Source organism: Canis lupus, chromosome 15 (assembly GCF_048164855.1).
Source record: "Canis lupus baileyi chromosome 15, mCanLup2.hap1, whole genome shotgun sequence".
NCBI classification, from domain to species: Eukaryota; Metazoa; Chordata; class Mammalia; order Carnivora; family Canidae; genus Canis; species Canis lupus.
In genome coordinates, this window is record NC_132852.1 from 55,652,008 (window position 1) to 55,665,636 (window position 13,629).

The 13,629-nt window shown below is 40.5% G+C and overlaps 1 protein-coding gene across 5 annotated transcripts in view; it reads right to left on the reverse strand.

Moving 5' to 3' along the window:
• Nucleotides 1–8,972: 8,972 nt before the first annotated feature.
• The window catches only part of TCAF1 (TRPM8 channel associated factor 1), a 52,150-nt gene continuing 47,493 nt past the window's right edge, over nt 8,973–13,629 (reverse strand). For 3 of the 5 annotated variants that reach the window (XM_072777554.1, XM_072777553.1, XM_072777556.1), the window contains exon 9: nt 10,980–11,858. Coding sequence is in view for 2 of the 5 variants with exons in the window: in XM_072777557.1 (XP_072633658.1) it covers nt 11,849–11,858 (10 nt within the window). In the remaining 3 variants the exon portion in view is untranslated. Of the gene's footprint in view, nt 11,859–13,629 lie in introns of all 5 variants that reach the window. The other 2 variants (XM_072777557.1, XM_072777558.1) reach the window with 1 other exon arrangement.

Sequence of the window (13,629 nt, forward strand, 5' to 3'; positions counted from 1 at the left end):
CGAGGCTCGCGGGGCTCCGTCGGGGTGGGTGGCTAGCGGTCCCAGGAGGCGGGGTTCCTCCGTCTGCAGGGGTCGGGGCCGGAAGCAGCTCCCTCAGGCCCTCCGACGGTTCCGGGGTACGAGACGCAGCCTTGCCAAGTTGCTGTCGCACTTGATGCGGAAGGCTAACGTGAAGCCTCCGGTCACCCGGATTCGGGGTGAAGAGCTCCCGGCCACGCGGTCGCCCGGGCCGAGGGTTGGTGGCGTGGAACCGCGTGCCCCCCGCCGGGCGCTGGAGGGCTGCCCCCTGCTGGTCGGCACCCGCCCGTGCACGCCGTGCTGGCCGAGGCGCGAGGCTCCTGCGAGCTCAAGCTCCAGAAGGGGTCTGGAAGCATCATAGAAACTGGTGTCAGAGGCAGCCCTGCTGCAGGGGTTTAAGTTTACTCAACCGTATGCTCCTTCCTATCAAAGTGAAACTTCCTTCTCCTGGAAAGCGACTCAGCCGTCACTTGCCTAGAAAAGAACTTCCTAACCTCCAGATCATACCGAATCCTCCTACAGACTACACCAAACACCTCTACTTTTTTTTTTTTTAAAGATTTTATGTATTTATTCATGAGAGACAGAGAGAGGCAGAGACACAGGCAGAAGGAGAAGCAGGCTCCATGCAGGGAGCCCGGATGCGGGACTCGATCCCGGGACCCCGGGGTCACGCCCTGGGCCGAAGGCAGACGCTGCACAGCTGAGCCACCCAGGCGCCCCGCACCTCTGCTTCTAATTCTTCTTATTCTTGCCCAGGTTGCGGTTCCATACTTACTTGTATGACCACTGATTATCGTTGGTTCCTCCCATAGACTGATAAATGAAGCCTCTGTCTCCACTGTGCCCACTGCTGCCTGGTTTCATTTCTGTCATGCAGTAGGCTTTAGTTTCTTAATATGTAAGAGCGGGTGGTTGGATGAATGAAGGAGCACATAGTCATTGCTCAAGAAATGTCTGCTGAATTAGTAAATACCCGAGTCTTTGGAGGACTAGAGGGAATCTGTTTGGCAGTGGACCAAATATAGTCAGGTTTCAGAAAGAAAAAGCAAGGAGAAACCTACACAAGGAGAAGACCTATCGGGATTTCAGAATACTTCAGGGTGGAAGCCCAATGTGAGCTGAAGTTACTTGAAGTCTTTCTTAGACTTCATACCAGGAAACAAACCTTTGGGAAGCAAAGTGGAGCCAGCTAGTGAGGGAGTGTGTCAGGAGAGTTCCAGGCCAAACGCTGAGTTCAGGGAGGGGCTTTAAGGTTTTAACCAGACCCCACCTACATCACTATTTTTAGTGTAAAAGTACTGCTATTCCAGAAAGACTCCTGGGAGTATTTTGGTGTTGATCTAATAGAAGAAAGGGCTTTAAATGAAGGTGATTTTTCCAGGCCAGAGAGCAAAAGGTACCTGTGGTCAACAAGGTATCTGCCATTTGGGAGCAGGAGTTGGCTGAAGGATGGAAGCAAAACAACAACAGAAGGAAACAGAACAGCATGAAGGTCCATTTATTTATTGGTTTTAAATTTTTTTGATTTAAATTCAATCTAGTTAACGTTACTGTATCATTAGCCTCAGGGGTAGAATTTAGTGATTCTTCAGTTGCACGTAACACCCAGTACTCATTTACTGCAAGTGCCCTCCTTAATGCCCATCCCCCAGTTACTCCATCCTCCCACCCATCTCCTCTCCAGCAGCCCTCAGTTTGTTCCCTAGAGTTGAGTCTCTTATGGTTTGCCTCCCTCTCCTCTCTGCCTTTCACTTATTTTCCCTTCCCTTCCCCTGTATTCATCTATTTTGTTTCTTAACTTCCACTTAGGAGTGAAATCTCATGGTGTTTGTCTTTCTCTGGCTGACTTCACTTAGCACAATATCCTCTAGTTCCATCCACATCGTTGCAAATGGCAAGATTTTTTTTTTTGATGGTTGAGTAATATTCCATAGTGTGTGTATGTGTGTATACATACTACATCTTCTATATCCATTTATCTGTTGATGGACCTCTGGGCTCTTTCCATATTTTGGGTATTGTGGACATTGCTACTATTTTATTTTTAAAGGTCCATTTAAAACCTGGCAAATGAAAGAGGGTGGCCAGCATGGTTCTGCCTAAAGGGACATTACTGGTGTGAAGGTGCAGACCCCCAGACCCTCCTGCAACCTGGGAGAAAGCAGACTCCTCCATGAAAGTCAACATACCCTCATTGGGCACCTATTCTTGAGGTGCTCTGGGAGATGGAAATGATACTGCAGTCAATAAATCTAAGAAGACAATAGATGTGAAATAAGCATAATACCATTAGGATTTATGGAGGTGTCAAAATCAGCTGCCAAATTAAGTGATAGGGAAGATAAAGGCAGAAGCAATTATTTCTAGTAATCAGAGATGAACTTACAGGGAAGGAGACATTAAAGCTTAGCTTTGAAAAAACATAAATGTAGTTTGTGGGCAGAGAAGAGTGGAGGGTGTTATACCACGAGGCCACATCGTGGTTCACAGCATGGTCCACAGCATGGAGATGTCGGTGTGAATGCTTGACTTGAAAAAGACAAAATTTTCATTGTGACTGAAATTTATTAACCTGCACTTGCAGGAGTGAATTTGGATGGCACCCAAGGGCTTTGGATTGGAGTCTGTAGTCTGGAGGAAGATTTTTAAAGAAATGCCAGGTAGTGAACACTGAACTTCCTTCCTCAGCATCTAGTCCCTGCCCTTTCTAAGCAGGTCCCAATTTTGTCCAGATAATCTACCTTTCCCTTACAAGATTCAAGGGAAAATGAAGTCACTTCCAATTCCAAAGGTAGCTATGAAGCCAAGCATGCTAATCCCTGTCCTTCGTACTGCAGTGTGGGCTCTTTCTGTTATTATTATACACAATAAATATTCACAAACGATATGACACTTAATTGTCGGGTGTATGCAAGAGGCGTACACAAATCAGAACTGTTACTGTTACCAGTGGTATGTCAGCCCATTTTTGTCAAACAGAGGAGCATCCGTGGAGTAATTGCATTTTCTCACTGAGCCAAAGGTAGGGGTTGCTTCATACATAAGCTTTCTAATTATGGGCTAACATTAATAGTCGCTGACTTCCTTCTTCAATTATTTATAGTTATGAGTTAAACTTAACGTGGTCCCACATATTCTTTCCCTGAAGGGCCTCAAGAATCTGGAAAGGATTAGCCACAGTCTAATTTAGGAATAGGGATGGTTGTATCCACCTATGTGCCTTTACTGGTATGAGTCACTGGGGAGGTTTACTAAGTCACTATTTAAGACGATCCAGAACAGGTGCCTACAGCTGTTTTAAGAATAAGTACTATGGTGACCATGAAAATGCTCGGCTCAGATCTCCAACTGGAGGGAGTGGGTATATAATTGACAGACAGCCCCAGCTGGTGCCTCTGGAATCCGTGGTGCCAGGGCCATACTGTGATTCTCTCGGCTTCTCCTGGTTTGTGATTAAGGGTACAAAGGCAGGTCCATTCCTGGGAGACAGGGACTCTTCTGATGAGTGACTTTGACTCAAGGACTCCCATTGGCCTTGACAAGATTTTCCAAGACCTGCCCTACAGGATAAGCTTTTCCTCCCTTTGATCTTTCCTTCATGAGGATTAAACCTACTTCGCAGTCTGATGGTCTCCCGGTCTCCGCTGGTCCCTCTCTGTTGTCTCTCACAGATGTTTCTCTTAATAAATCTCTTGCACATCGATCTCATCTTGGCTTCTGCTTCTTGGAGGATCCAGGCTAACACGTATACTGTTATGGTTATATCTCCTAAAGTTAAAATACTCAAGTGCTTTTATTATAAATGTGTTATAATGGGAGTAAGGAGCAAAATCATTAACTTGAGAGCATTTAGGAAAGCCTCACCCACTACATTTTTTTATTCTTTAGTACATTTAGGATAACCTTTATTCAAATTATAGCATGGTCTATCTCTAGAGCAAGTTCCTGCCTGCCTATTTATTTAAAGCAATGATGCTGAAGTTTGGTGCTACTCTTGACAGGTGTTAATCAGAGTTAGGAAAGCTTTCATATTCTCCTTTGGTGTATTTGTGAAATTAACTTGCAGCTACACTTTCTTTTTGGATCATAAGTGTGTGGGACATATATGGCAGGAGTGGTTAATATTGCAGTAAGAACAAGAGAGGAGTCTTCTTATGTTTCCAAACTTGTCCCATCTCCAGGTCAGATATAAAGTTTGGTTTTGTACTGAAGAGTTTGGAGCCAGGGGAGCTGACTTAGGCCAAGACTGAGTGTGGATGTTTTTCCTCTGGCTCTGAAATATCAGACCCATTGGGTAGGCACGCAACAGATCTAGTTTCTATAATTGCACCCACACCAGTGTGGTTTATATGTCTTCACACACAAACCCACAAATGTTGTCTGGATGCTAGTGTATGGGAATTGGGAGTGGATAAAGGCCAATATCTCTACAACAAAATCCCCACAGAGGTCAAATCCATTTTCTCCATAAGAATGTGGTCCCAAATTCCACTTGTTACTGGATCCATCAGGCCATCAACAGGGGCTCAGAGCTTAGAGGCATGTCTTCCTTCACTACCTTTGGTAGAGGTTACAGCAACCACTGAGACGAGTGCCTCTTACTCCTAAATTTCAGAGGGAGAAGCTACTATGAAGTGTGCCTTGACTTTGAAGTTTGAGGAGAGATAGTCAAAAGTGGTGAGTTTCCATCAGGTCAGGGGATCCTATCATAAGGTTCAGGTCAGAAGTCAACACTTATATCCAAGACAGTAGCTTACTGACTTTTAAGGGATGGAACTCTGATCTGTCTTGCTGCTCTCAATATGCCAACTATAGCTTTACCTCTTTTTACCTTAAATTGTCTGCTTGGTTTCCTCTATCATTTCCTTCAAGGATTTGCCAAATGTCCCCTTATCAGAGAGGCTTTCCTGGACCTCACTGCATAAAAGGGCAAACATGCCCTTTGTCCAGTTCCCCCACCACTCAGAACACTCACTTCTCTAACTTTACTTTGTTTAATATTCCTTCATAACACTTATCATACTTGGTATGCTTATTTGTTCATTTTATTTTGTTTTTATAATAAATGGTGTCTTATTTTTAAAGTAAAAAAATTTTTGAAGGAGAGAGAGAGAGAGAGAGAGAGAGAGAGCAAGTCATGTGTGCACATGGGAAGGGGGAGCAAGAGGGGAAGGGCAGAGGGAGAGAATCTTAAGCAGCCTCTATGTCCAGTGCAGAGCCCGACACCCCTGAGATCATGACCCAAGCCAAAGGCTTAATCAACTGGGCCACCCAAGTGCCCCTATTTGTTCATTTTAATGTTCAAAATGGAACATAAGTGCTATGAGGGCAGGCTTTATTATTACATTTATTGTATATTTCCAAACCCTATAACTGTAAATAGCATTGTAGTAGGTGTCCAATAAATGTTTTTGAATGAATTTATAGGTGACCCAATGACCCAATTGGGAGAGGTTGACCAAATGTGGGTCATGTATCTTACAGATTTTATAAAAATTTTGTAATGGTTTTATGAATGTTTAGGAACCATTTCCACGAGTATTTCTTAAAAGAAGGCAGAAAAAAACATGAAGGATTTTAACTTGAGAAAATATTTTCTAGTGGCTTCATCTAGTTTTGTGCCAAAAAATATTTAAAATTCAGTGAAGCCACAGATCTTTACTACCTTACTCTGTCTCACAGAGACCATAAGTTCAATAGGGAGAGTTTGTGAGCACATGAGAAAATGATTTCTGCTACTCCTTTTATCAAAGTATCATGTATCTAATGTAAGGGCATCTTTAGTTTCTGTCTTAAATTCCAACTTTTTCTGCATGGCTCAATTAGCAAGTGAATTTACACAGGTTGTAAAGATATATTTTTGTTGTGTTATTCCTGCTAGGTAAAAAAGCAAACTGCTGCCCTAATGCCTAATTTCTGTCCTTCCTGGGACCGGCTCAGGGAATCTATGTATCAGAAGTAGGGATGTTTGAAGACAATAAGTAGGTGACCTGTTAGTATTGGCTTGTGGTCCCAACTTCATTTTGAATTACAGCCCAGACTTCCATCCTGTCTATGGAAGCATTAGGGAGTCACCCTTTCTAGAAGACACTCTTATGTACCTTGTAATATTAATTTTTTTCCTGAATTTATCCCTATATTTAATCAAGAGAAATGCATATTTTAATCTTGTGTAGGAGGAACAGAGGCTCTTCATCCATTCTCTCGGATTGAGAAAGAAAAAAAAAAAAGCAGCCCTTGACATCCAAGAGCTTGTCTGACACTTGTCTGACACTCACAGCTAGGCACCGTTTTTCTCCTTTATACATAAACAATTTCATAGAACATCCATATCAAACAAGATCACTCTAAGATCATGTCAAAGCAAGATAAGAACAAGATCTCTGAGCAAACACAAAATACTCAGTATCTTTCTTTCTTGTCTAAAATGAGGACCTGCTACTTTTCCAGAAAACAATTATAGCTTTATGGCCACTTTAGTCATCCCTACCAATAGATGAGATTTATGGCAAAAATCATAGGATTGCCCCTGCTTCTTGACAGCATCCAATCCAGAACAAAGCCTTACTTTCTTAGACTCTCCCCAAAATTATCCACCCAAAGCCCAAATTCTCTAGTAGTTTAACACCTCTTTACTGAGATTGAGTTTCTTGCAGTGTTTGTTTTACCCTAGCTGCAATGGGTAATCCAACTTGTCCAACTATAGGTGTGTTCCTGGTGGTCTATTGGCTAGAGAGTCCTAGTACCATCATCTGTTATACCCAAGGATATTCTCTCCTCCCCATCTCATTAGATACTCTTCTTTATCCAGCACCAGAGATCTATTAGGCATAAAGGTCACTCCAACAGTACTGACACGAGTCAGCTGTTTGCCTTTCTATGGTTTAATATCAGTTTCCTAGGAGGATTGAGATTTAAGTCTGCTCTAGGTTTTGACTATTTGTTACCAATGGACAAGCTCCCAGTGAGTGCTACATGTCTTGTGAATAAATGTCAAGAGCCTCAACTGAGGCTCATTATTGTTTCTTTGGTAACAGCTTGGCCTCAAGGCTGCACTGACAATAAGAGCAAAAGGAGAAACTCTATATTAAAAAATAAAAAGTTGGAGTTGCATTTTCACTCTTTACCTAGATGGAGGCTGAGGGAAGGCTTTATGACCTCTTTCAGGTACTTGGTTCTTATTTCATAGATAACAGGACAAGGCATAGATATAGCCTGTTAGATATATATACTTGGGCCTTGGATTACAAGTTGTGTTGACAAAGTGGGGGGATGTCTCCTGTGTCTGCAAGGCCTCTTCTGGACTGCATGATTTCATTGCTTTTATGTTGTACATTTGATCATTTTGCCCTCCTGGCTCCCACCCTGTCTCCCCTCCCATCCTCCCACTTGTACTATCTCAGACCCCAAATTATACTAAATAATTTTGGCAGCCCGTGAAAGTGAATTTTATGTCAAAATTTAGGCAAAGAAATTTTTAGTACCTACATCTACATATTTCTTAATTATGTATATTTGAGTTCCCATACAGTTCAAATGAACAGAAGTAACATTTTAATGGCCCTCATGTATATTTATTTGTATTAATATATCCTTGGCTCCTGGTACTGTCATCACTGGTCAATACATGGTTTATTTTTAACTTACTCACTTGTTTATTTTTTCCTAAAATGGAGAATACCTCTAAAACTAACCATCCAACATGAGGATAGAACATTGACAATAACTTAATCTACACAACCTTTCCTCACAAAGAAATGGTCCTTCTTTATAGCATTCAAATGTACAAGAATCTAAATGCATAAGTAGCATTTCTACAGCTCTCTTGAATTAGGTGTGGAGTTTGTGTGTGTGTGTGTGTGTGTGTGTGTGTGTGTGTATGTCTGTGCGCGTAATTAGAAGATGTCTGAAAAGTAGAGGATCACCCACCATTCCTTCTCTACCACACTTAGAAAATTGACTTCAAATATGAGAACCAAAGAAAGAAATCCTTTTCAAAATGGAAGCTGATCAGGGGTCTAAAAGCTTTGAAGAAATAAAGAACATAGATGTGATGTGATGTAGTCTTGAAAGAAGGGATAGCATGTGTTACTTTTGTCAGCAAAATAGTCAACACCTAAGGCCATATCTGGTTACCTATTGGTTTACTAGGCATATACAATAGGTGAGGTTATCAGGTGGGGACTAGCTTAGGGACTAAATGTATCAGACTGATCTGTAAGGCCAGTATGTAAGACCAATATTCCTTAGGAAGCTCCATCTGGCCTTGGGAATTAGACAATAGAAGAAAGCAAACTAACGGAGAAGGAAGAGCCATCAAGAGACTAGGAATAGCAAGACTCAAGAAATTTGGGAGCCTGAAGATCTCCTAGATAGCTGACTGCTTCTCCAAAATATGGTCAGGGAGGAAGAGGGAGAAATAGCAGAAAACAGGTTATGACATTCAGGTAGAGTGGCAAAGAACAAAACAAGGTGACTGATAAATGGACAGAAATCCTGACACTATCTGATCTCATATAAGACTAAAACTTTCTAAAATGATCAAATGAATAAGAATGCAGACAAACTTACAGCCCCGTTATGATCTTGAAATGCTTCCTGGAATAGGGACAAATATCATACTCCTTCTTGGGAAACAACGCTGGTTGGCCATCTTAACACTTGTTGAGTGTTCCTTCACTCAACAAATATAGAAAATCTGCTAGAGAGTAAGCTTAATCTCAGATACATGGTGAGATCAGGGGCAGGCTTTGCTTTTTGTGGCACGCCTACGGAAACAAGAGAAGGTGAAGTGTGAAAGCTGGAAGATATTTAGTGTGGCCAGAACCAGAGAGTAATGGGGAGATACTGTGAACTTGGACACATCAGGTGGATCCAAATATCGAAGGGCCTCATCAACCATTTTAAGGATTTTGGTTGGAGCATAACTTAGTCAATATGAAGTCGCTGAAGAATTTTTATTTGAGTTTATTAAAAATTTTTCAAAGTAATACATGCACAAGGTAAAAAATTAAATAGTACAGAAGGACTTGAAATGAAAAACACAGTTTCCCACCCCATGTCTTTTAACCCTAGACCCCTTCCCTAGAGGCAATGCATTTAACAATTTCTATTTTTAGATCTTCTGTTAACTAACTTGCTAACATTAAATAATACGTCTGAACAATAATTCTTGACTTATTAACTTTAGACAATCTTTAATAATTCCCCATTACAAAAGATAAGGATTTAACTTACTCTATCCCCACCTTTCCTTTGCCTATCCCTTGCCAGATTTTTGATAGATATGTCATTTTTAAGACTTCTATTGATGGAATTTATAATTTTGGACTGTATAGTATCCTCAAGCTCTTGTTCCATTAACTGCAGACTTTATCCTCTCATTCCCACTGTGAATATATAAGTAGCCCCACTCTTCCTTCCACCTCTCTTCCCCAACCAATTCTCAAACTCTTTCTGCTCTCTGGTTTATTAACTTGTCAGGATCAATTATATTCGATTTCAGTTCTGAATAAAAAATTAAGCCTTTCATGTTTTGTGTCTAGGCTGATCGGAACACTGAATACCAACACACAGCATCTGCATTAGTTTGGCTAAGTAAATACTGCTTACTGAGAGCTGAATAGAAGCTAAGACTTTTTCTTCCATACATATCCAATGTTTACGATGCCTGTGGCACTTATAAGGAGAAGTACCTACCGCCAATATCAAATTGAGTTTCTTCTTACGTTCCCTGAATGTTTGTTGTTGTTTCACAAATGGACCTGAATGTCTTGGCATATTCCTGTTTTCTTTTTGCTGACTAAAGAATGTATGTCCTCCATATTTTCAAACATTCCAGTTTCTCAATGATATTAACAGAATGTATATTCTTCACAAAGAGCCTGAGACTTTGTACTCTTGTCTGAAATGGGTCTGCTAGAGTGAGACATCCTGGGTGGGATCCATTGTTTTCTGGATTTTATTCTTTCCTCTTTCCTGGTTTTCTTCCTCATTTTGCTGGAGAACCTCCTCCAGGTACTTTCTCAGAAAGAGTACAAAGTAGGTAGACTTTCTGGAAACTTGCATGTCAGAGAATGTCTACTTTGACAGTTTGGCTTACTATGTTGTTCTGGGTACAGAAATTTTCCATAAGTGAAAAAAGTGTTCCACTGGCTTCTAGCACTTACGTGTTGTTAATGAAAAATCTGCTGCCAGTCTATTTCTTATTCCCTTTTCAGTTGAGCTATTTATGATAGTTTAACTTTATTCTCTTTTTGGGCAATTTTAATATCTTCCTTCTATCCTTAATATTCCAAAATTTCACAAGATTGTGTCTAGCTATAGGTTGTATGGGGGCCCTTCAAACTGGAGACTTGGTTCTTTCAGTTTATTTATTTATTTAATTTATTTCTTCACCTATGTTTTGTATGTTCTTTTTTCCAGAAAGTCCTAATGCTTAGATATTGATTGTCTAGGTCTTTCCTTGTTTTATTTATTTATTTGCTATTTCTTTTTGTTCTGTATCTTAGGAGTTTCTATTTTCCAGCCTGTTTACTGAGTATTTGGGGCAGTTTTATTTCACTTTCAAGGGCTCTTTTTATTCTGTTTTTCCTTCTTTCTTCGTAGCATTCTGTATTCATTCTGTATTCATTCAAATATACCTCAAATTTCTCTGAAGATACAGATTTTTTTTAAGATTCTTTTTTTTTAAAGATTTTATTTATTTATTCATGAGATACACAGAGAGAGAAAGGCAGAGGTACAGGCAGAGGGAGAAGCAGGCTCCATGCAGAGAGCCCGACATGGGACTTGATTCTGGGTCTCCAGGCTCACGCCCAGGGCTGAAGGCGGCGCTAACCCGCTGAGCCACCGGGGCTGCCCTGAAGATACAGATTTTTAAAGTTATTCTTTCCATGTTCACTTTGTTTCCTCTAGAGTTTGTTGTATTTTTTGAGTTTTCTAATTCTAACTGGTTATTTTTTTTTTTAAGATTTTATTTACTTATTTAAGAGAGACAGAGAGCACAAGCAGGAGGAGTGGCAGAGGGAAAGGGAGAAGCAGACTCCCTGCTGAGCAAGGAGCCTGAGGTGGGGCTCAATCCCAGGACCCTGGGACTATGACCTGAGCTGAAGGCAGATGCTTAACTGACTGAGCAGCCCAGGTGTCCCCTAACTGGTTGTTTTTCTTACATGCTCCTCCCCTGGTCTTCCCCCTCCACCGCTCCCCACCCCATGCCCAAAGACTGAGGATTCCTAGCTGTTTGCATTTAAGAATCAATATAACTGTTAACTTTTATAGGAGTTGGCATGGGTGGCCTCTGCCAGTGTATGGTTGGATCTGTTTCTCCAATAAGCCTCTTCCGGGACTAGAAGCACTTAGGTACTTGAGGAGGGGTTTCAACAGTCAGAGAATTAGCTGATAGGCTAGAGGTCACTTATTTCCACAAAAGAGAAGTTTTATTCTGGGGCACCAACTCCTACCTCTCCTCAGGCAGTTTATTCAATTTCTATACAAACAACCAACAAGAACAGATTTTTAATGGATACCAATTATACACTGCCTGTGTTCTATGCACAGTGGTTGGGGCAGAAAAGGATGGGGTTCAATTTTACAACTGCTATAACTCTTTATAGACTTTTCAGGTGCTCATGTTTCTTTGGGATTATGTTGTTCAGATCAGCTTTTACTCTGTCTGAAAGATACCTTCACTCTTTCATTCATTATCATGCTTCATCCATTTTCTCTCTTCCAGAAATGTGTTGAGATCTTCTTCAGTTGTAATCAAATCTGTTCAGTTTTCTTTGCTGAGATGTGCCAGTTCTCTTTTGCATTTCTTGACTTCAATTCAGTGGGGCCTGGGGAGGGAGGGGAGGTAAACTTATATGCTCAGTTCATCATCTTAAATTCAAAGTCCCACTGGAAGCTTTCAGACAGGGGAGTGACATGAATAGCTTCATATTTTTAAAAGGTTCCCAGGGGCCATAATGCTAAAAATGAACTAAAGAGGGCCAGAAGGGATATGAATATTATTCTAGAGTACTAAGAATCTGATTTCCTTGCAGAGAACATGCAATGTCTGGGACTCTTGGGAGTCAGGCACCTTACCAAAATAACCCATCATTCAAAACCCAGTAAACTACTAGGATGCTTTCATGTTGCCCTAGAGATAATGCATGAAACTTGAATAAACTGAAATCTAAAAGACCTGGATGACGCTAAAGGGGTCAGTGTCTTTGGGAAGTACCTCAGGAGCCTATCTCAAGTTCCTCCTTTGAACTGGCATTTGGGATACACAAAGGGACTTTCTGTTCTGATAAAATTGGATGAGGGTGAGTATAAGCAGCCAAAGAACTGGCAGGTAGGGACATAGAGGTCCTTCTGTTTGCTGGCTGGTTTCTTCATTTACTCATTTACTAGCTTATTCAAAACGCTAGAGCTACTAACACCCATTCTGTATTCAGAGTGCCCGGGTTTGAATCCCAGGTCTACCACTAATTAGAGGTGTAGACTTAGGCAATTTACTTGATCTCCATAAAATTCAGTTCATTTAGTCCTAAAACGGAAATGATAAATTTCCATCTCATAAGATTATTGTGAAGATTAAATTGTTTAATTTAATTTTAATGATCTATATAAAAAAACAAGTACAATATTTGGCACATAGTCAAAAACCCGCTAGCTGATAGAATTTTTTCAAATGTTGAATGAATGTTCGACATCTATGTTTAAAGCACCTAGATGATAGATATTCACGAAATAAGGGAAAATAATTCTAGGGTTAAAAAATGACATAATAAAGAAGTCCAGAGAAAAACACTCTCTAGGTCAAATTTTATTGTCTATGTATCCACCCAATTCTTAATAAAGCAAATAATATAGTGTATTAAAACAACTAAATAAATAGAAGTGATCTGAAGGAAAACTGGCTGGATGTATACATTAATCCCAGATCCTCAACTCTAGTTAAAAGTACACAGAAATGGGAGGTTTTGATTAAGATTAGAAGAAAACTTAAGAAAATCTTTGCATTGTTATTAAATAAAATTTGGGCCGGTTGTATCCAGTTATCTGGTTCGAAAGTCAAGATTTCTCTATGTGTGTGGACTTTATCTGCCAACTGGTAAAGAACTCTGGGCAGTGATAGGAATCTGTGTCACTACAGAAACATACACATCATCACTAAGTCGGATGCCCATTGTTTGCTAAAAACAAATGCCTTTATGCATTTGTTCTGATTTTTCAAGTGATTCCCATTCTTGATTTAATCAAAGAAGGAATTTCACCTTTAAGATGGAATTGAATAAAGAGATAAAAACCCAAGAAGCTATGAAGACCACACTGTAAATTTAGAGCCTATGGGTCCTGTAGATCCTGTAGCTCATAAAGCAACACCCCTAGGTGTTTTGAGAGGCTGGCGTATAAAATTTAGGATGGGATTCGATGGATCACACTGCAGCAATAAATGCCATCTAAAAGGGTAGTCTAGCTCTAAAATGATTAATTATTGTTAATTAGACAGTAATAATGGCAGCTGGCATTTTCTCAATACCTACCAACCGCCAGATGCTGTTTAATTCCTTTTAGAAGGACTAAAATTTAATCTTCACAATAATTCAATGAAATAGA